The sequence below is a fragment of the Heptranchias perlo genome, chromosome 25 (assembly GCF_035084215.1).
Source record: "Heptranchias perlo isolate sHepPer1 chromosome 25, sHepPer1.hap1, whole genome shotgun sequence".
Lineage (NCBI taxonomy): Eukaryota > Metazoa > Chordata > Chondrichthyes > Hexanchiformes > Hexanchidae > Heptranchias > Heptranchias perlo.
Genome location: NC_090349.1, coordinates 13,500,556 through 13,524,486, shown reverse-complemented (window position 1 = coordinate 13,524,486; position 23,931 = coordinate 13,500,556). Strand labels below are relative to the sequence as shown.

The window sequence follows — 23,931 nt, the reverse complement described above, 5'->3', positions numbered from 1 at the left end:
TGTCTTGTTACAAGTCCAAGGGGGTCTCTCCACCCAATAAACTGTTTCCTAACATGCATTTAAATGATCATCGCTCTGTGCATTAGGTTATACACACAACCTTACACAATACTGGAACGCCACTTGCACAGTATTTAGATGTTACAAAAAGAGAAACAATTGTTCCAAACTGTACGACATACCTTTTTAGACAGATTTCTGAGCGGTGACTTGACACAGTTCCCCATATTTCCTCACAGGTGGGTTAACGGGCTTATTCCGTCTAGAAACAGTCCCATCAAATGTATTTCCTACAAGGAAACCGAGACGTTCGTGAAGTCACATCCATGAGATAGTAGGTTTGCTGGAGCTGCCTGTGTGTTGGATGGAGATGAGGCAGTGGACGAGTAATCCGGCGAGGATTAGTGCCCCACCAGGCAAACTAATGAATTATTGTGTGACGAACGACGGATTTTGAGCGGGATTTAGAGGTTGTGATGAAGTGACTTTAATGACCATTCGGAGAATCGAGCTCTCTCTCTCTCTCCCTTCACACTAATTGGTATAAGTGGTGATGCATTTCTATCTAAATACAATGCAAAGCTTGAAGATATGACTGGGTGTCGATGACGAGGCAGCAATCGACGCAACATCAATCAAAAGACAGAATCATTAGCATGATGTTTACGAATGGAATGCAAACTTTATGGAGTAACTGCTGGAGGTTGCGATGCTGAGCAGAATGTCACTTTGTGCTCGAATGTGTCCCACACCAGTAAAACTCACCCAAAGCCCCAAATATAAAGAGCTATATGGGTGGGGGCGTATTGTGAATTCCTCTGCTCACTGTGTGAGATTTTTTCCTGTTCAGTATTGCTAGTCAGGCTACAAATAGAAAACGGAAATAAATCTTCAGCCCATTTACGATGTAGCTACATGATGACCAGAAAAACTCATACACCAGTTCTAACAACACAGCTCTAAAGCAAACAGATAATGAGGCAAATATCACATTTGGGATTATGAACGCCGTCTACTATTGATGATTCAAAGTCATTTCTTTGTATTGAAATATTGCATTATCCAGTCACTTGAATGAAGTGGTATAAATGAGTTGGCAAGGTGGGGATTTGGAGCTAAAATGTGAATTATTAAATAATTCTAATTAAGTGACTTTGAATTAAAAAGGATAGATTATGCAAATCCATAGAACATCGGAATCGCTCCCCTGCTCTTCTTCGAAAAGGTGTGTCATGGCATCTTTTACATCCACCTGAGAGGGCAGATAGGGCCTCGGTTTAACATCTCATCTGAAAGACGACATCTCCGACAGTGCAGCACTCCCTCAGTTGGAATTTTTAAGTACATTTCTGGAAGGTCAAGGGAGCCATGTCCACTTTTAAAGTAAGGGAACAGAAAAAATAAATGATGTAGCTGCAGATTTAGAGACCACTGACAATATTCTGAACTTCAATTAGTTCAATTTAAGCAATAATGAGCAACAAGGAATGTGTATTTCAATTTTATTTTAGCGTGTTGAAACTTCAATATACACATACCTTGAAGTTCATCATTGTGCATAGATCACAGATTTGTCTATTATTTGAAAATACTTTGCATATATATTGTTCTCCGTCTTGTATATGAAAATATACTGTCTTATGTTGTTCCTGTGTCTGCCCGACTTGTTGGATGTTTGTGAATATTAAATTTCTGCGGCAATTTTTCCCTCTTTTTTTCTCCACTCCTAAAGGCCTGAGCTCTCATTGGGGTGCAGCTGCACAGACGCCCAGTACCTCGCCACTCTTTCAGCATGAGCTCTGATCATAGGTATTCAAACAATGGGAGGGGGTGGGGGCTCACTAGACTTTAGCTGTACTGCAAGAGGCTCCTAGGTAGTCTGAAAGGACATCATATTTCCGTCCGTCTGTTGGCAGATTTATGTATTTTCCTGCTCATATTTACTTAATAGTATGTTGATTCAGTAGTTGTGTACTGATATAAACAAAGTTTTGCATTGATAGCACGGTTTTCTTTGGTGTAGTTTGTCTTTAAAAAGTTAGGACAACGGTCCATAGGAATGTGTCAGTATCAGCTGGGGGTCCCTGGGAGTATTAATAGGAGTTCCCTGGGAGTGTGTCAGTATTTACAGGGAGTCTCTGGGAGTGTGTCGGTATTTACAGGGAGTCACTGGGAGTGTGTTGGTATTTACAGGGAGTCACTGGGAGTGTGTCGGTATTTACAGGGAGTCACTGGGAGTGCGTCGGTATTTACAGGGAGTCACTGGGAGTGCGTCGGTATTTACAGGGAGTCACTGGGAGTGCGTCAGTATTTACAGGGAGTCTCTGGGAGTGTGTCGGTATTTACAGGGAGTCACTGGGAGTGCGTCAGTATTTACAGGGAGTCTCTGGGAGTGTGTCGGTATTTACAGGGAGTCTCTGGGAGTGTGTCGGTATTTACAGGGAGTCACTGGGAGTGTGTCGGTATTTACAGGGAGTCTCTGGGAGTGTGTCGGTATTTACAGGGAGTCACTGGGAGTGTGTCGGTATTTACAGGGAGTCACTGGGAGTGTGTCGGTATTTACAGGGAGTCACTGGGAGTGTGTCGGTATTTACAGGGAGTCACTGGGAGTGTGTCGGTATTTACAGGGAGTCACTGGGAGTGTGTCGGTATTTACAGGGAGTCACTGGGAGTGTGTCGGTATTTACAGGGAGTCACTGGGAGTGTGTCGGTATTTACAGGGAGTCACTGGGAGTGTGTCGGTATTTACAGGGAGTCACTGGGAGTGTGTCGGTATTTACAGGGAGTCACTGGGAGTGTGTCGGTATTTACAGGGAGTCACTGGGAGTGTGTCAGTATTTATAGCAGCTCCTTGAAACGTATCAATATTTATAGGGGGTCACTAGGAATGTGTCAGCCAGTATTCGCAGAGTTTACCAATGGGTGAATTCCCACTGGGTGAATTGTCTGGTTTTCATCTTTTTTTGCAGAACGTGATTGGTCCTTTGATTGTTTTGGCCGAAGAATACGATTGGCGAATCAGAAAATTTAGGCAAAAGGAAATAACAAATTAGAAAGAAGAAAAACACAGGCGGCCACCAAAGACTTAACCAATCAGAAACAAGAAAAGTAACAAGTATTATCTACACCAAAAAAAATTGGTGATAAAGATTTATTGGTGCCAGCAGCAAATTACGCTGCTTTGAAAGGTGGGCGATATTGCTTCAAACTGAACAGCTGAAAGAAAAGGCGGGAAATGGAATTTGAAGATTTGAAATGAACAGAGTGAGTGACCTTGGTGGGATCCATCACTGCTCAATTATAAGGCCTTTGCTTAAGTTTTCTAACGTAAACGTCAAAAAAAATAAAAGAAGGATAACATGGACCAAGATAAGGCCGTTAGGTCCATTCAAAAAATAAGAACGTAAAGATAGTATGGAACAAGTTACGGCCATTTGGCCCATTCCTTGCATTGACCTTGGGCAATGTGCCTTACCCAGACCATTCCATCCCTTGAAGTAAAGTTTTCCCCTCTCTATGGTAAATGAAGTAAAACTTAAGAATATCTGTCAAGTTTACAATCCTACATTGGCCACCCCTGACAGACATGGGTAGTTACACGGTTTCATAGCTCACCCTGTTCCACACAGTATTTGATTATCATAGAATCATAGAAAGTTACGGCACAGAAGGAGGCCATTCAGCCCATCGTGTCTGTGCCAGCCGAAAAAGAGCAATCCAGCTTAATCCCACTTTCCAGCACTTGGTCCGTAGCCCTGTAGGTTACAGCACTTCAAGTGCACATCCAAGTACTTTTTAAATGAGTTGAGGGTTTCTGCCTCTACCACCCTTTCAGGCAGTGAGTTCCAGACCCCCACCACCCTCTAGATTAAAACATTTCTCCTCAGCTCCCCTCTAATCCTTCTACCAATTACTTTAAATCTATGCCCCCTGGTCACTGACCCCTCTGCTAAGGGAAATAGGTCCTCCCTATCCACTCTATCTAGTCCCATCATAATTTTATATACCTCAATTAAATCTTCCCTTAGCCTCCTTTGTTCCAAAGAAAACAACCCTAGCCTATCCAATCTTTTCTCATAACTAAAATTCCCCAGCCCTGGCAACATCCTCGTAAATCTCCTCTGCACCCTCTCTAGTGCAATCACATCTTTCCTATAATGTGGTGACCAGAACAGTACTCAGTACTCAACCTGTGGTCTAACCAATGTTTTATACAGTTCTAGCATAACCTCCCTGCTCTTATATTCTATGTCTCGGCTTAAAAAGGAAAGTATCCTGTATGCCTTTTTAACCACCTTATCGACCTGTCCTGCTAACCTCAGGGATCTACAGACATGCACTCCAAGGGTTCTTTGTTCCACCGCACATCTCAGTATCCTCCCATTTATTGTGTACTTTCTTTTCTTGTTTGCCCTCCCCAAATGCATTACCTCACACTTCTCTGGATTGAATTCCATTTGCCAGTTTTCTGCCCACCTGACCAGTCCATTGATATCTTTCTGCAGTCTACAGCTTTCCTCCTCGCTATCAACCACAAGGCCAATTTTTGTATCATCTGCAAACTTCTTGATCAAGCCCCCCACATTCATGTCCAAATCATTATTATATACTACAAAAAGGGACCAAGTACTGAGCCTTGCGGGAACCCACTGGAAACAGCCTTCCAGTCACAAAAACACCCGCCAACCATTACCCTTTGCTTCCTGCCACTGAGCCAATTTTGGATTGGCTACCATGTGGGACCTTGTCATCGACCCTCCTAGTTACCTCCTCAAATAATTCAATCAAGTTAGTCAGACACGACCTTCCCTTAACAAATCCATGCTGACTGTCCTTGATTAACCCATGCCTTTCTAAATGATGATTTATGCTGTCCCTCAGAATTGATTCCAATAATTTGGCTACCACCGAGGTTAGGCTGACTGGCCTATAATTACTAGGTCTATCTCTTTCTCCTTTTTTAAACAACGGCACAACATTAGCAGTCCTCCAATCCTCCAGCACCACGCCTGTAGCCAGGGAGGATTGGAAAATGATGGTCAGAGGCTCCGCTATTTCCCCCCTTGTTTCTCTTAGCAGCCTGGGATACATTTCATCCGGGCCTGGTGATTTATCTTCTTTCAAAGATGCTAAACCCCTTAATACTTCCTCCCTCACTATGTTTATCCCATCCAATATTTCACATTCCCCCTCCTCCTTAACTACAATCTCTGCATCTTCCCCCTCTTTTGTGAAGAGCTATACTTGTCCTTCTAACCCACAATCCCTTTCCTCACCATGTGTTCATCCATCTGAGTCAATCTACACAGGTCTCTATGCTTTAGCTGGGAGTTTATATTCCACATATTCATAACTCGGTGGGGGACTCCTATTCCCAAACCGTGCTGGGTCTGGTTAAGTTTATACTCCTGTGCTCTGGTTTTATGCTCGCGGTCGAAGTTAAACAGCCAAACTTCTCAGCATTTAAAAAAAAATGAAACGCGTGTCCTTTCCATCTCCTTTACTGAAATCAAGTTCAATTCTCTTCATAAATTAGAGCCCCAAATCCCAGATTAAACTTGTTGCTTTTTTCTGAACTCTCTCCTTCTGTGGAGTTTGGATCTCAGCCTTGCGCCACAACAGGACACGTTTATAGTGATTTCCAGCATCCCCCGTATTTTGCTTTTGATTCATGTTTATAGTGAGGCTGGAGCAAAGACTCACTAGATGGCAGTGTGAGTCGGAGAATCGGGGCCAATAGTGTCAGGCCGGAGCGCAGCTTCATTGAATTTGCTTTAATGTTCCAAACGTGCCCTCAGCATTAATCTATTTAAGTTTAAATACAGCTTCATTTCACAACAAACTTTTTTTTTGCTATAGTCTTATATTACACTGGTCTCATAAAAAATATTTTATTGTAAAATTCATTTTTTAAATTATAAAATAGACTACCACTTATAATCTGCAGCTGCTGTTCTCAGTTGACTGGCACTTTAATTTTAATAAGCAGCGTGTATGCAGTGCCCGTGCTCTGTCTTTCCCTGGCCATCTAAGCGCAGCATGTACAGTAAACAGGAAGCCTTACAGCTCGCCACCACACTCCCTTTAGAAGCCTGCCTATGAGAGGACTTTAAGACCAGCTGGTTACTGGAGCAGATAGTAACCTCCTCCATGTCAGGAGAAGGCTTGGCATGGGCTGAAGCCCCACTCCAGAGACTTGAGCACCTAATCTAGGCTGACACTCCAGGTGCTGTATTGAGGGAGTGCTGCACTGTCTGAGGTGCTATCTTTCAGATGCAATGTTAAACCGAGGTCCCATCTGCCCTCTCAGGTGGATGTAAAAGATCCCATGGCACTATTCGAAGAACAGCAGGTGAGCTTTCCCAGTATCCTGGCCAACATTTATCCCTCAACCAATATCACCAAAACAGATTATCTGATTATTTATCTTATTGCTGTTTGTATTGTGCACACATTGGCTGCCGTGTTTCCCTGTTACAACAGTGACTACACTTGGAATGCACTTCAATGGCTGTAGTCTTTTAGGTTGTCCTGAGGTTGTAAAAGGTGCTATATAAATGCAAGTTCTTTCATTTACACACACTCAACTGACTAAAATTAAATTGTGGTAATGCTGGTAAATAGCCATAGACTATTTCACATGACCAAGGACCCAAGAGTTAAACATACACAATATGTTTTTGTGTGTTTAAGCCTAGAGTCCCCAGCCTCATAAAATATATCATATCTCAGAATTTCTAGTTTTCAGTAACTTGTATAGGCTTATAGTCAAATGCCCTTGAGATACATTCCAGTACTCGATTAGCCTTGTTCATAACGGATTCCCATTAATGAATATTTTCAGTGAATATTAAAATAAGCTGAACTCTACATGACCTCCAGTTCATCACTGCTGTTAAATCATGAGTTTCTTTGACTATTATACAAAACATGTCCTTTTACATATGAATAATAGAAAAATGCAATGGTACAGTAATATTAAGGCACTTTGTATGAGATTCCCCTGATGGCTATTTCAATGCAATTGTTAAAATAGCAAACAAAGGATTTTCATACAATTGTGTTAACGTGCTCATGACTATTGGGCCCATAGCTTAGTGTTATCAGCAAATTTTCTAATACTACAAGAACTCCCCTCCCCTCTATATAATTTATGAATAGCATGAACAGCAGGGGACCCAGGACAGACCCTTGCAGAACTCCCCACAGTCGCTGCTCCCCCAACCACAGACACCCTTTTTGGTTCATCAAGATTTTTTTGCATTTGCAGCAAAGATAATTCCGCTAGCTAATGTAACATTAATTCCTCAAGCCAGATTCATTCCAACTGAAGTTAGTATGTGAAAAATGTTAACTTTCAAATTATCCATCAGTCAATGCATAATGGCCATATGATTTCCAGCATGGCTGGTCCACTACGATCTCGTTACCTGCGTTGTATAGCTCTGGAAGCTTGCCCTTGAAGAGTTTGGCAAATTATCTACAATTGCCCTGGACATCTTCAGTCTTCGACTGGCTTTGCACTTCTAAACAAATTCCCATTAATATGGCCTTCTACCTGGCTATAGTTTCCTTTTGAATCATTCAGTCTGTGCTGTAATTGATGGCTCATCCTCTTGACTCTTTTTCCATTACCTTAGGAACAGGAGTAGACCATTCAGCCCCTCGAGCCTGCTCCGCCATTCAATTAGATCATGGCTAATCTGCACCTCAACTCCATTTTCACGCCCTTGCTCCCTATCCCTTGATAGCCCTCGGGGGGTCCCCAAGTCTCTGTCCCTTCTCCCACTCTGTTTACCTTTCTTCATATCAATAATCTCCTCCACTCACCACCAGCCCTATCCACTTTTTTGTTCATGATTCCATTCTATGCTCAGCGAGTTTTTCCAGATTGAACCAGCTCTCGCAGTTCAATGGTTGAATCACTACATTTTACTGCTTTGAATTAAATAAATTCTTAGCATAAAAATGACTTCAAATTAACAGGAGGACATCTTAATCTCCTCTATGCTCGTCAATGGGGCAATGAAAATCTTGTTTCTTTCAATTCTTCAAATGGCACTGTTTCTTCATTTCTCTCAAGTCTAACCAGAAGCTACCACTTCTTATCTTTGATGGCTCTCAGTCTTGGTATCTTCTCTAATCTCAAATGGGACCCCCACATCTCCTCCGTTACCAAAGCTGCTTCCAAAAAGCTTGGTTTCCTCTTTCGTGTCAAAACTTTTCTGCTCAACAACTCTTGGTTTTCTAACACACTGAAGACTGTCCAAGACATTGCCTTTATATTTGGGGTGACTCTTCTATCTGCTCACTTGGGCGAGTTACAAGTGCCTGGAATTTCTTCGGGGAAGCGGAGGGGTTCTCCTGTCGTAATTTCAGCAGAGCCCCCGGAGAAACGGTGTAAATGGCTAAAAGCAGTTATTGATACCGTTTCTCCAGGGCTTCCGCCAATCGAAGATCTGGCTGAAGATCAGGAGAAGACATGGAAATTCTCCTCCAAGATGTTTGATAGGCAACCCTTCTCTCATCTCTATTACCATGACACATTTTCTTGTCTTTTTTATTTTGTTAATACTAATAAAGTCAGTGCTCTTCATTTTTCCCTTTTCTTCCTGCTCCAAAAATACATTGCTCTACATGCTCTTCCTCCTCCCATTCATTACACAGTGTGCTACTCTGAATTAGTCTTTCCCAACACCTCAGAATCGTGCAACCCCATATCTTCCTCAGCCTATTCTTCCTCCTACAGTCTTCAGGCTTTTAAACCCAAACTTGGCTCTAATCAGTACTTTCTGATTTATCTTCTCTTCCTCTTTTTATTCTTTTCAACCTTGGACTTGGCTTTCACCTTGGTTTCCCAATTTAAAAACTCCAGTCTATACATTCTCATTACCTCAGATAGTGGTGTGAACACAGGTAGAAGTCACTTAACAGATTGCTCATCAAAGAATATCGGTAATTCTGAGTGTGGAGGACATTCTGTTTATGGGTTTAGTGACAGGAAAAGATGGGGAATGTTTGGATTTTCTTCATTGTCTAGTTTGTTCTGATGTGACGTTATGAAGTCCCACTCCCATTCACAATATCACGTTGGAAAGACTCCTGTCTGTTTCTCTTGGGCTACCTCTAACCAGCAGTTTTAGAGCATGAACTGCAGCAAGATGGACTCTGATAAGTGTACTGCCAAGTGTCAACATTTTAGATTATGCAACATGTAGGGCACTTTTCCCCTTTAAATCGATTAAGCAATTCTCTCCTTAGCACTCTCATTTAAACATGTGTCATTGTGTCTGTAATACAATGTTCTTGCGAATTTTATTTTTATGAAGTGAAGCTGGTTTTACACCAGCACAAAGCTACAATGGCTCTTTATTGTTAAGAGTTCAATAAACTGAATCAGATTGAAAATAAGGTTTCCTTTCCCAGCGTTGGTCCGTCGGGACCCAAAACTGTTGACAGGAGCACAGCAGCTGAAAACGTTTTATATTTTTTCCCAGATAATCAGCTTCCTTTTTACGTCACTACTTTTGTCCTTTCCTTCGTCTATAATGATTCTGAATGTTTATTTTTGCATTGTCGCTGTGTGTGAAGGGAACAATGCAGCACTAACGCATCTGTAAGAAGCTGTAAGTTTGGAGGGATCGGGGCTGTTGATTTTATTCTACAGAAGCTTTACTCCATATGCGTCCATTTATTACATAGTTGAAAAATATATTCAGAAAATAGCTTTAAAGAGGCATCTAAATAAAGAGGTGTTTAAGTAATTATTTATGAGTTTTATGATAATGGAGCTTGGAAATGAAAGGAAATGAAAACACCTGCCTTTTCGAATCACCCCTGGGCTAATGTGTGGGCTCATTGCTGCCAACACTGTTGGTTGTTGATGGATGTTTCCCATTGAATGGTGCTCTACCCTCATGTTTCCTTTAACAGTATTAGTTCACTGCCACCATGCACTTGGTGCTCTACTGGCAGCTCAGTGAGTTTAGGCAGTGAGTAGCTGAATCACATGGACCAGGAAAGTCCAAATTTCAATCCTCGCTCTCAGCTGGGGGGACAGTAGGGGCATTACAATTAGGGGTAGGAAATTCCAGCAGGCTGCTCACTGCTGATCACTATTCAGCAACCTCATTGGAAATGGGCATGTGTGGATGTCAGGTGAGGACAAGATTGGGTTTGTGACGCCCCCTGCAGTGGAACAACCGACTCACATACTCGCTGTTAAAGATCATAAATGACAAACGGCAATTTGTTCCTTGTAAATGCCTGATTTAATTGTGCCCTTATAATTCACGGGGGAAGATTTCCTCTGGTCCCTATTTCTTCTAAAACACTTTCATGATTTTGCTAGAAATTTGAAGGAAACCGTCCCGTTATGTTTACTGTAGGATTTATGTGTTGAGGAGGTAATCGCACTAAGTACAGCCCTTTGTAAAGATTAGGGCCACAAAATTCAAACAGGACGAGCCAACAAATAAGAAATACAAACACAAATGGATTGCCTGGGTTTGGTAGGCCGGATTGCCTGGGTTTGGTAGGCGGATTGCCTGGGTTTGGTAGGCCGGATTGCCTGGTCTTCATGGGCTGGAGTGTCCATGCTTTGTAGGTTGGAGTATCCATGCTTTGTAGGTTGGATTACCAGGACTTTGAGGGTCTGATTGCCTCGGCAAATTGCCTGGGGCATTTAAGTCCCACCGCCCCCCGCCGTAGTTTGGTATCCTCTGCGCTATACAACATTATGACATTAATGTCACCTCCCGCTTAACTACTCTGTGATTCAAATGGATTCAAAATGTGTTTTCTGACAACCCCCAGGATTCAAATCTCAACCCTACAGCTGCATCTTCACTGCCCAATGAATTAAATGTGATTTCTGTTTCTTTTGCCCTTCAGCTCTTCCACATGTTCAGTGTACTTTTGGAATGGACTTTGATTTGTACTGATTCTCCACTGGTCTGCAAATGATGATATCTGCCTTGTATATTAATTGTTTTATTTTTCAATTTGTACTAAACCAGCACAAGAATGGAAAAAAAAACATATTTTATCGTCATTTACATAGAATTTACAGCACAGAAACAGGCCATTCGGCCCAACTGGTCTGTGCCAGTGTTTATGCTCCACACGAGCCTCCTCCCACCCCTCTTCATCTATCCCTATCAGCATATACTTCTGTTGCTTTCTCCCTCATGTACTTATCTAGCTTCCCTTTAAATGCATCTATGCTAGTCGCCTCAATTACTCCATGTGGTAGCAAGTCCCACATTCTAATCACTCTCTGGATAAAGAAATTTCTCCTGAATTCCTTATTGGACTCATTAGTGATTATCTTATATTTATGACCCTTAGTTTTGGACTCCCCCACAAGTGGAAATATCTTCTCCACCTCTGCCTTATCAAACCCCTTCATAATTTTAAAAAATAAATATATTCTTAAAAGTGCTTTGGTGAAGGAGTCTCCTGTCAAATCTTCGGGTGAGTCTCAGTTGTTATGGGTGCACTGATAAGAGATGAGCCCAATCCTGGACGCACATTTTGCATTGAAAGCCAGATGGAGCCAATAGATAAGTTGCCTCTTGTGCCATGCACTTGGCAACCAGATCCCGTAACCTCATAGTCTCAAATTCATTCAAACCGACCCGGCAGACATGCTGCCATCGTGATCTGTTGGTAGCTGTGCCTTCCCAGGTGTTGGGGTTAATACTGCAAGATTTCAAGATGGCCTTTAGTGTGTCTTTAAAGAGTTTCACCTGCCCATCTCTTACGATGTCCAGACTGCTGCTCGCCACAGAAGACGGCTTTGGGAGTTCTATAAATCAGGCAAGCGAACATGGCCACACCAACGCAACTGGACCTTTTTGATTGCGGCCACAATTCCAGTTATGTTGCCACTTGATACCAGTGATATGCCATGGGCAGCGCAAGTGGAAATGGTCAAGTCGCTTGATGTGACGGTGGTAGTAGAACCATCATATCGGGCAGTGAGGACAACAGCTTGGTATGTAGTGACTTTTGTTGGCAGACTAACCTCTCCTTGTTGCCAGAGTCTCCGTTCCAGTTTGCCAAAGTTGGAGCTGGCCCTGCCAATCCAGTGAGTGACACCACCAATTGTGGCATTTTGCAAGAGAACGATACTGAAGAAGCAGAATTTATCCATGACCCTAAATGGTTATTGATGGTAACCGCAGGGGTGTGTGACCAGGCATGGGCTGTACCATGACTTCAGTCCTTTTGAAATTGATTGCAAGGCCAAAACGCTGTGCCGCCTGAGCAAAGCAGTCGGATAGAAGCTGAATGTGCCGGAGAGTGTGGGCGAGTAACGCGCAGTCATCGGCAAAGAGCATGTCGCCAACGGTTATCTGCATTTGTTTCGTTTTAGCTCGCAGCTGACGAAGGCTGAAGATGCCGCCGTCTGTCCCCCGTCACAGTTCTTAAACACCCCGAGCAGGAACGCAGTAAACAGTGTGCTTGAGCAGGGTTGGGGTAAGAGGATGCCCTGGTACATTTGTGAACATTGACCGGCAATTACATGATGGTACGGTGACCTGAGTAATAGATCACCGTGTGTAATCACCATGGGAAAAATGATTTGTTTGAATTTTATCTCAGCTGCCCCCCGCTCCCGCCCTCTCCCCCCGGCTCTGTGAGTAAATGCACCACCCTGTGCTCTACAGACCAGGGAGATCCAGTCCCTGCTGGGTTAGCGATCTGGTGGCAGTAGGGCGGGGTGGGGGGTAGCGGGGGGGCCGGTGCCACATTTGGCCTCAGTGCCTCTGGGTGAGGGAGGTGAAAAATAAACCAGGGTTCCCACTCTCCATTGCAATCCAGCTACATATGGAAATGCTTGGGTGTGACACCTCCATTGATCCAACAGTCGTATCACAACCCACTGTCCAGGCTCACACCCGCTTGCTTGAGGTAGCAGATGTGTATCCATGAAAGTTACCCAGCACCTTCAGGAAAAGAGAGGGGATTGGGGCAGGGAGCGGAGGTAAAGTTTAAATTTATATTAATACTTCATACATACCTTATCAGCGTGTGATGATACCCACATTACTAACATGCCAACAAGACCTCAGTAGGGCACTGAGGTACATAATATGCAAATCTATTATATAATTTTCATGAGCTATTATAAGATATACAATAAGACATTATTATATCTTAAATAATAATACATTATATAATCATGTATAATTATGCATATAATTATAAATTATATAATTTACTTGCTCACAAACCAGCAGATAGTTAAAGGACCTGGGTAGGATTACTTTGCTGAGTCTCACTTGTTTTCAGCAGATACAGCAGCCCTTGTAATCTCCCTTACTTTCCCCTTAAGAATGATTTCCTTCAATTGTCCTTTCCTTTGCTCTTTTTATCCCACCATATTGTTCACAAAACAATAAGTGGCATCTTATTCCAAAACTGGAAAAAAAGTTCAACCAATCTAAAAGACGCATGTAGACGTTACAACCACAGAGGACACGAGTGTCTAATGTTGGTGCAAGTGTTATTCCCCATTACAGCCTGCAGAGAGAGCTCTAGTAATTAACAACCATGTCTATTCAGTTTTATTTCTTCCTCATTTTTTCAATTTGATTATTGCCTTCCCTTCTTCCTCCCTCTCTCTCCTTTACCTTGCTGGTTTTCCCAGTACACTGTCACCTGCCTCGAGCACCCATCTCCAGCATGGCCTGAAGGTGGTCTTTGTAGACAGGTGGTCTACCGCGACAGATTCAACTGTTTGTCACTAATTTATTGCTGGTGCTTTGACTGAATGGACTCTAAGTGAGTGATATCTTCATATGGGTCTCCTTTACCTGAAACATAACTGAATGTGCTCAAAGTGCAGTGTAGGCCAGTCACCCCCTGAAAGAGAGGTTTTTTTGAAAATTGGGAAACCAAGGTGAAGGGCCGAGGTAGGACTGAGGGAATAGGAGGTCAATAGAATCATAGAATCTGACAACACAGGAGGAGGCCATTCAGCCCATCATGCCTGTGCTGGCTCTTTGATAGAACTATCCAATTAGTCCCACTCCCACTGCTCTTTCCCTGTAGCCCTGAAAGTTTTCCTTTTTAAATGAGATCCAATTCCCTTTTGAAAGTCACGGTTGAATCTGCTCCCACCTTTCAGGCAGCTCATTGCATTAAAAAAAAATCAGATTTCCATCACTCATGGCTTTTTTTTTTAATCAGTTCTTCATTCCTCTCTTTATATTTCAAGCTCTTTTTACCAACATCTATCTTTCTCTGACTGCCCTCTATTGAAAGCTGCTATGAGTTATCCTACATTACTGAGAGTTTACAACATACTGTCCTATCAGGAAAACAATTAGAAAGAATGAAAGAACCTGCATTTTATATAGCGCCTTTCACAACCTCAGGAGTCCCAAAGGAAATATGGCAGCCAATTTGTGCACAGCAAGGTCCCACAAACAGTAATGTGATAATGACCAGATAACCTGTTTAGTGATGTTGGTTGATGGATAAATATTGGCCAGGACACTGAGAGAACTCCTCTACTCTTCTTTGAATAGTGCATTGAGACCTTTTACGTCCACCCGAGGGTAGACAAGCCTCTGTTTAATGTCCTATCCAAAAGACAGCACTCTTATACTTTGCTCACTCCTAACGCCAAACCCACATTTAAATGGAAAGTATAACATTGATTTAAATTAAAGGCAATGTCATTTAGCTGGTTCTAAGCATAACTAGCAAATAAATATGCTGAAATAATCAACTGAATCCACCTGCACTATTTAATATAAGGTGACTCATACAGATCAATATATCTGATTATATTTAATGGGCTGTAAAGTTATATAGACGTAGATTGCAGCTGCATGTGCGATAAGTGAAGCTTTGCACTTGAAATGCTGATTTTTTAAAAATATGTTTCTTGTAATGTGTTCTGAGTGGTCAGGGCAGCTGCGTTTTTTAATTTACTTGTATCGAGGGCCAGGAATTTCCTAGGAGCTGGCTGCGATCTGCCCGCCGTAAGCAGTCTCCGCCACACGCTCCCAGGGAAGTTACGGCAGCAGATCCGAGGAGATTCCTGGCCAATGTGTATCTGAGAGACAACACGAGAACAGCTGGGAAAGGTTTAACGGAAAGGAAGGACACCCTGGAAGAAATGAACCATGATTCAAGTTGGGGGGCAGGGGCGAAATTCTGAATAAATATCCTGAATTTAAACATGTCACTTAAACAGAACCTTTTCACTAACACTAAGTATTGTTGCAGAGATATTTGGTAATGAAGAAAAGATGCAAATTAGTTTAACCTTTTACAACAAAAACTTGCATTTATATAATGCCTTTACCATAGTAAAACGTCCCAAGACACTTCACAGGAGCGATATCAAACAACATTTGACACCGAGACGCATAAGGAGATATTAGGACAGGTGACCAAAAGCTTGGTCAAAAGGTAGGTTCCCTCTCCTCAGGTACTGTCCCCCTCCCTTTCAAATCTGCCATCATCACCCCCCTCATAAAACCCATCCTTGACCCCTTTATCCTTGCAAACTACCGCCCCATCTCCAACCTCCCTTTCCTCTACAAAGTCCTTGAATGTGTTGTCGCCTCCCAAATCCGTGCCCATCTTTCCCGCAACTCCATGTTTGAATCCCCCCATTCATGTTTCTGCCCCTGTCACAGCACTGAAACGGCCCTTATCAAAGTCACAAATGACATCTTCCGTGACTGTAACCATGGTAAACTGTCTCTCCTCATCCTTCTCAACCTGTCTGCAGCCTTTGACACGGTTGACCACACCATCCTCCTCCAATGCCTCTTCTCCATTGTCCAGTTGGGTGGGACTGCCCTCGCCTGGTTCCATTCCTATCTATCCAGTCGTAACCAGAGAATCTCCTGCAATGGCTTCTCTTCCCGCTCCCATACCGTTACCTCTGGAGTCCCCCAAGGATCTATTCTTGGGCCACTCCTAGGTCTCATTTACATGCTGCCCCTCAACAACAACATCTGAAAACACATCAGGTTCTACATGTATGCTGACGACATCAACCACTACCTTACCACCATCTCTCTCAACCCCTCTACTGCTTCTGATTTGTCACACTGTTTGTCCAATATCCAGTCTTGGATGAACAGAAATTTCCTCCAAATAAATATTGGGAAGACCGAAGCCATTGTCTTCAGTCCTCACCACAAACTCCGTTTCCTCAGCCACCGACTCCACCCCTCTCGCTGGCCATTGTCTGAAGCTGAACCAGACCATATGCAACCTTGGTGTCCAATTTGACCCTGAGTTGAGTTTCCAACCCCATATCTTCTCCATCACCAAGACTGCCTACTTCCACCTCCGTAGCATCGCCCATCTCCACCCCTGCCTCAGCCCATCTGCTGCTGAAACCCTCATCCTTGAATTTGTTACCTCTAGATTCGACTATTACAATGCTCTCCTGGCCGGCCTCCCATCTTGCACCCTCTATAAACTTGAGCTCATCCAAAACTCTACTGCTCGCATCAAGTCCCGTTCTCCCATCACCACTGTGCTCGGTGACCTACATTGGCTCCCGGTCCGACAACGCCCCCATTTTAAAATTCTCATCCTTGTTTTCAAATCCCTTCATGGCCTCGCCCCTCCCTATCTCTGTAATCTCCTCCAGCCTACAACCCTCAGAGATCTCTGCGCTCCTCCAATTCTGGCCTCTTGCGCATCCCCGATATTCATTGCTCCATCATTGACGACCATACCTTCAGATTCCTTGACCCTAAGCTCTGGAATTCCCTCCCCAAAACTCTCCGCCTCTCTACCTCTCTATCCTCCGTTAAGACGCTCCTTAAAATCTACCTCTTTGACGAAGCTTTTGGTCACTTGTCCTAATATCTCCTTATGTGGCTCGGTGTCAAATTTTGTTCAATAATGCTCCTGTGAAGTGCCTTGGGATGTTTTGCTACATTAAAGGTGCTATATAAATGCAAGTTGTTGTTGTAATACAGTTATGTAAATGTAGATTTTGTTATTATAGTAATATATTTGTGACTTTTGGTTTTCCTGAGAAAATGCCCGGTTTCTAAACAGTCGGTTTATTACTCTGGCAGCGTTGGCTTGGCCTCACTGAAACCTCCTGCATGGCTGAATCAAAATAGTTGTTGACCCACTCAGCTGAGCTGTGTGCCTAACGGTCAGAGAGACAGAGATGTGCCTGTGTATTACTGCCAATTACCCCCCATCGGTCGACTCTCAATCATCAGCAAAGTGATGGAAGGTGTCGTCGACAGTGCTATCGAGCAGCACTTACTCACCAATAATCTGCTCACCGATGCTCAGTTTGGGTTCCGCCAGGACCATTCGGCTCCAGACCTCATTACAGCCTTGGTCCAAACATGGACAAAAGAGCTGAATTCCAGAGGTGAGGTGAGAGTGATTGCCCTTGTCATCAAGGCAGCATTTGACCGAGTGTGGCATCAAGGAGCCCTAGTAAAATTGAAGTCAGTGGGAATCAGGGGGAAAACTCTCCAGTGGCTGGAGTCATAAATAGCACAAAGGAAGATGGTAGTGGTTGTTGGAGGCCAATCATCTCAGCCCCAGGACATTGCGGCAGGAGTTCCTCAGGGCAGTGTCCTAGGCCCAACCAACTTCAGCTGCTTCATCAATGACCTTCCCTCCATCATAAGGTCAGAAATGGGGATGTTCGCTGATGATTGCACACTATTCAGTTCCATTCACAACCCCTCAGATAATGAAGCAGTCCGTGCCCGCATGCAACAAGACCTGGACAACGTCCAGGCTTGGGCTGATAAGTGGCAAGTAACATTCGCGCCAGACAAGTGCCAGGCAATGACCATCTCCAACAAGAGAGAGTCTAACCACCTCCCCTTGACATTCAACGGCATTACCATCGCTGAATCCCCCACCATCAACATCTTTGGGGTCACCATTGACCAGAAACTTAACTGGACCAGCCACATAAATACTGTGGCTACAAGAGCAGGTCAGAGACTGGGTATTCTGCAATGAGTGACTCACCACCTGACTCCCCAAAGCCTTTCCACCATCTACAAAGCACAAGTCAGGAGTGTGATGGAATACTCTTCACTTGCCTGGATGAGTGCAGCTCCAACAACACTCAAGAAGCTCGACATCATCCAGGACAAAGCAACCCGCTTGATTGGCACCCCATCCACCACCCGAAACATTCACTCCCTTCACCACCAGCGCACCGTGGCTGCAGTTTGTACCATCCACAGGATGCACTGCAGCAATTCGCCAAGGCTTCTTCAACAGCACCTCCCAAACCCACGACCTCTACCACCTGGAAGGACAAGGGCAGCAGGCACATGGGAACAACACCACCTGCACGTTCCCCTCCAAGTCACACACCATCCCGACTTGGAAATATATCACCATTCCTTCATCATCGCTGAGTCAAAATCCTGGAACCTCCTACCTAACAGCACTGCGGGAGAACCTTCACCACAAGGACTGCAGCGGTTCAAGAAGGGGGCTCACCACCACCTTCTCAAGGGCAATTAGGGATGGGCAATAAATGCTGGCCTTGCCAGCGACGCCCATATCGCATGAATGAATAAAAAAAAGGTAGCAAACGAAGTGCAGAAACACAACATGGAGTATCTGTGGGGAACTGCCCTGTGTCATAGTGGGAAGTAGAATTGCATCCTATCCTGGTGACACATGGAATGATAGTACAATGGATGCTTCCTTAGAAGTCCTGTACATTGAGTCAGGACACACTAACATTGTATGTACACTGTCTGAACTTTAACAGTATAAGCTGACAGCACACACACTCAAAAGTTATAAAGATTCGTTCAGATTTTGACAGTGGATGACACAACATTAATCATAATGATAACTGTTAGATCTACAGACCTTGGAAGACGTGTAGGACAGGGATCCTTCTCCTCTCTGTGCTGAGAGAGTTTGGTGCAGCAGCAGATCACTTTGCCGAAGCATTGATGACATTACAGTGCACTGTTTGGAAGCAGTAAAGGTGCTGAAAGTTCCCTTTCCTGCAACACTATCAATTTCACATTAATACTGCATGAAGCCTTCATCCTGTGACGTTCCTTTAGTTCAGCCCTACCCACTGACCAGGAAGGAGGGTTGCACTATCTGCAAGTTTAACTGTTATTGTAAGTGGCCGCACACCACAATGCATTAAGCTACAATTTGCAAAGCTTGTATAACGCAAACTTAACTTGCAAAACAGGGACAGAAAGAACTTTCATTTATATAGCACCTTTCATGACCTCAGGACGTCCGAAAGTGCCTTAAAGCCAATGAAGTACTTTTGAAGTGTAATGTCGTAATGTAGGATAGACTCTTCTGCAAAAGTAGTGAATATGTAAGCACAGGTGAAGGAGTAGCTAATTTCTATAAGAACTCTAACTGTGTGGCATTGCCTGATAAGAATCAGCTCAACATTGTTACACAGACATTTGAACAGAAGATGAGTGCAAAGCTGCCAATCAAGAATAAATTACAGAGGAACTCTTTCCTAATTAGAAAATGGTGGATTCAATACTTTACTCACAAATCCCGAACCCTCACGTTTTCTGAATCAATAAGTTTAGACGCATAACAGGTGGTCAGTGGGCAGTGTGTGCCCACCTGTTGTGGCCCAAGCCATTTTGAGGCTCAGGCTTCATTTGCATGCAGCTGGTGAGCTGTGTGCGCCAAGCCAGTGCTCGTTCCACCCATTTGTACCCCAGAATTGCAATTGGGGTCCTATGTACCCAAACCCAACCAGGCCACCTCCGGGGAGTGGTGGAGAAAACCTGTGGCCAATTCAGGAAAACTCTGAGAGATTCCTCTCCAGCTCCTTATTGCAAACATGCAAAGCCCTGGGAGACTGAGGCGGCCCAGAACTCTGCATAAAGGAAGAGTGGAGACATTGGGCATAATTTTAGCGTGGTGAGGGGTGGAATTCCTGATGGGAAACCCGGAAGTACGGGTTTCCCGGACATCCTTACGATTTTGACGTAAGGACGTTGGTTTTTCCTTTTTTGTTGGTTTCCTGCCCGACAGGCCGGCTTGGTTGACAGGTTGGCTCTCAGTCAGACGGGAGAAGAACCAGGAAGAGGACGTGATCAGGTAAGTGTTAGATTGGGGGGGGGGTCATCGGGTGGGGGTGGGGATCAGGGGTCACTGGGGGGTCGGGGTCAGGGGTCATCGGGGGAAGTGAGTCATCGGGGGAAGTGAGTCATCGTGGGGTCGGAGATTGTGGGGGGGTCGGAGATCGGTGGGGGCATGGTCGCTGCAGGTAAGCTTGTTGGGCCTGGGGGAAGCACTCCTGCTCCTCCGGGTCCACAAGAAGTACTACAAAGGCACTCACCTGCGGTTTCGGGCCTTCTCGCCTCCTCTCACAAGGGTGTGAAGGCGAAGGCCCGGGAATCCCGGCCCCCAGAGGCTAAAATGAAAAAAAGCTTAGAAAATGGAGGCTCGCAGACTCCTTAAAAGCTTTTAATGCCCAACCCGCCTCCTAAGAGTTAATTGGTCGCCCACCTCTTGTCCTTCCCCCATGAAAATCAGAAATGGGCTGGTTGGAGACGGGCTTTAGATTTTTGCAATTGTTACTGCCCCTCCCTTCTTCCATGCTAAAATCATGCCCATAATGTATGATTCCTGGGCTCCACAAAGAATCGTTGATCTTCATTTGAAACTGCCTATCTACGATATGTACATGGGTTCCCTTGACAAGGTGAGTTTTGACCATCAGAGCTGGATCCTTTGAGGAATTAAATCTAGGCAGGTTGCCTCTATTTGCCAAACAAGGAGTGGCACTCACAGTGTCTGTGGAGGTGCTCACCAGCTGGATTGTCTGCTCTTCTGGCCAAGTTGGGCAATGTGAATGGGAGGTGGGTGGGGAGGCTAATTACAAAAACAAAGCCAAAATAAATACATTTGGAAATGTTCATTCTCATAGTAAGCAGATCAAAGATACTGGATCACCTGACGGTGTGTTCCAAGCCTTGGTTGTTTTACAGAAAATGCTCTACCAATGTCAGCTTGGAATAACGCTACACTCTTTGTACAGAGTGTGTTTGGTAGTGTTGTATAACCTGTCTATTGAGAGCAAATTTGGTATAAGCCATCGTGGGTGAGAATTTCTCCAGTTGCTTTATGCAGCAACACTGACACAATCTATAACTGACAGCATGGATTCAAGCTCAGAAGAGGGAAGGTGATCAGGTAGTTTAACTTCTTTACACTGATAGTGGTTAGAATGTGGAACTCGCTACCACAAGGATTAGTTGAGGCAAATAGCATAGATGCATTTAAGGGGAAGCTAGATAAGTACATGAGGGAGAAAGGAATAGAAGGTTATACTGATAGGGTTAGATGAAGTAAAATGGGAGGAGGCTCGTGTGGAGCATAAACACCGGAACAGAGCAGTTGGTCTGTTTCTGTGCTGTAATTTCTATGTAATTCTATGTACGCACACAGAGGGATCAGTGTGGAACTGCTCAGGGAGATAGTGAAGATGGATAATGTCAGCAAACTCAAGGAGGGAGCTGGATAGTTTTATTGACGAAGGAAGTGACTGAGGATATCACATATAAGTCCTGACGTTTTGCAGGGCTACCACCAGTCTCCCAGAGCAACTACGGCAGGAGACTGCCAGAAACCCCAGAGAAACGGTGTAAGATAGCTGGGGCTTCTGCCAGTCTTTTGCCATAGTTACTGTGGGAGACCAGTGGTAGCCCTACAAAACTCAGATAACTGATTCAAGCAGATTCTCACAGCTCCAGGACAAAGCAAATCCGCCACACTAGACAAGAGTACTGCTAGCAGGACACTCTTCTGGGAGCTAACAGCTCTGTCCCTTTCTCCATGACCTGGGAAACAGGTTAATTAGTTCTATCACCTGGTTGGGTTTTGCACCTTTTAATATTTGACAGGCATCACATGGGCTCTAAGTGACCAAGATAGGAAAGGCCCCTAAAATAACATATGACACAGGATCTGTAACTTGTCAGCAGAGCTCAAAGGCTGCTGGGTCATCCACATTTCATAGGCAGGAAAGAATTGCCATTTAATTTGTGTATCCCCGGACAATTTGCGTATCTGGCTAACGACAAAAAGAAATCCTTTCCAGCAAGCAGTTAACCAAACCGGTTTAAGTTATTACAACACCAAGCCTAGCTACACATTCATATAGAAATATACACAGTTGAAATACTTTTGAAGCCTTTTGAAAGGATCTACGAGTTCCCCCCCCACCCCGCCTCCTCCAATGCAGCCATTTACCTCTGTGGCCAAATCCTTTTAAATGTATAACAGCAACATCAGAGACAGTTCTATTAGTGAGTTATGGATCTGTCACATTCTTAAAACAAATGGCATTGGTCACTGTCACTACCAAGATCCGCTCTATTTACTGGGTAATGTGTCTCCAGTGGTATGAAACCTATCTAATTGACAAAATACACTAAAATCCACTGTACACAGAGCAGCATCTGTCATGTCCACTTAAGTGACAGGACATAGAACACAGTACGCAGGCAAGAGAGCATGACAATCCAGTGTCATTTACTAAGAAACAAAATGCATATGTTATATTCCAAGGTGACGGAACATTATTTAAGTATCTCCATATTCGAGTCTTGCAGATTTGAAGAGTTATCAATTGTTCATTTACACAACTGAGATCCCTCCTTTAGTGAGCTCAGTATTTAATGATTAAACAGAATCTAAAACTAATATTGTTTTTTGTTTGCTTTGTCCCATATACTGCCTCTAGGCAAAGAAAATGGATCAGGCACCTGTAGAACACATGCCAGTCAGAGCACGTGATGTATGGATTCTGCCCAGGACGGGGACAATATTGAAGAGTCTGGACCCCCTTCACAGACACCGATTACAATGGGGGCCCCCTCTCACAAAGCCCACAACACAGCCCTGTAGAGAGGGGGACAGGTTAATGTCAATGACATCACACGCCATCACTGGTCTTCACCTGTACACAAAAAGTAAACAAACCCAAAAATACCCTGGAGATTCATTGGACTTGTACAGCTGTACAGCCCACAGTCCATTACAGTACTGTACGAATATGACAATTTTACCGTAATGTACGGGAGGGTATATTGACGAAGCAATGTACCCTCCTGAAAATATCTTGTTAGGAATATTCACCACTACGATATCAGTGTGGAACTGACCCATACCCATATAGACCAGTGAGGAACTGACCACATCACACAGACCAGTGTGGATCTGACCCATATCGGCTAGTGTGGAAGTGACCATGGCACACAGACCAGTGTGGAACTGACCATATTGTACAAGTCAATGTGGAACAGACCCACACAGACCAGTGTGGAACTGTACATATTGTACAGACCAGTGTGGAACTGACCCATACAGACCAGTGTGGAACTGACCATATTGTGTGGAGCATAAACACCGGAACAGAGCAGTTGGTCTGTTTCTGTGCTGTAATTTCTATGTAATTCTATGTACGCACACAGAGGGATCAGTGTGGAACTGCTCAGGGAGATAGTGAAGATGGATAATGTCAGCAAACTCAAGGAGGGAGCTGGATAGTTTTATTGACGAAGGAAGTGGAACTGACCCATACAGACCTGTGTTGAACTGACCCCTACAGATCTGTGTTGAACTGACCCATACAGACCTGTGTTGAACTGACCCCTACAGACCTGTGTAGAACTGACCCCTACAGATCTGTGTTCAACTGACCCATACAGACCTGTGTTGAACTGACCCCTACAGACCTGTGTTGAACTGACCCCTACAGATCTGTGTTCAACTGACCCCTACAGATCTGTGTAGAACTGACCCCTACAGATCTGTGTAGAACTGACCCCTACAGACCTGTGTTGAACTGACCCATACAGACCTGTGTTGAACTGACCCACACCCATATTGACCAGTGTGGAAATGACCTATACAGACCTGTGTAGTACTAACGCATAC

The 23,931-nt window shown here is 44.1% G+C and overlaps 1 protein-coding gene across 4 annotated transcripts in view; it reads right to left on the bottom strand.

The window, feature by feature from the left end:
* LOC137342042 (calcium-binding protein 1-like) overlaps positions 1 to 23,931 on the bottom strand; it is a 91,167-nt gene that overhangs the window by 35,313 nt on the left and 31,923 nt on the right. The window contains exon 1 of one of the 4 annotated variants that reach the window (XM_068005654.1): positions 183 to 771. The exons of 1 other annotated variant lie outside the window; for it this stretch is intronic. In XM_068005654.1, coding sequence (XP_067861755.1) covers positions 183 to 227 — 45 coding nt within the window. In that variant the 5' untranslated portion in view covers positions 228 to 771. Of the gene's footprint in view, positions 1 to 182; positions 772 to 23,931 lie in introns of those variants that run through there. 2 more of the 4 variants (XM_068005655.1, XM_068005656.1) reach the window with 2 other exon arrangements.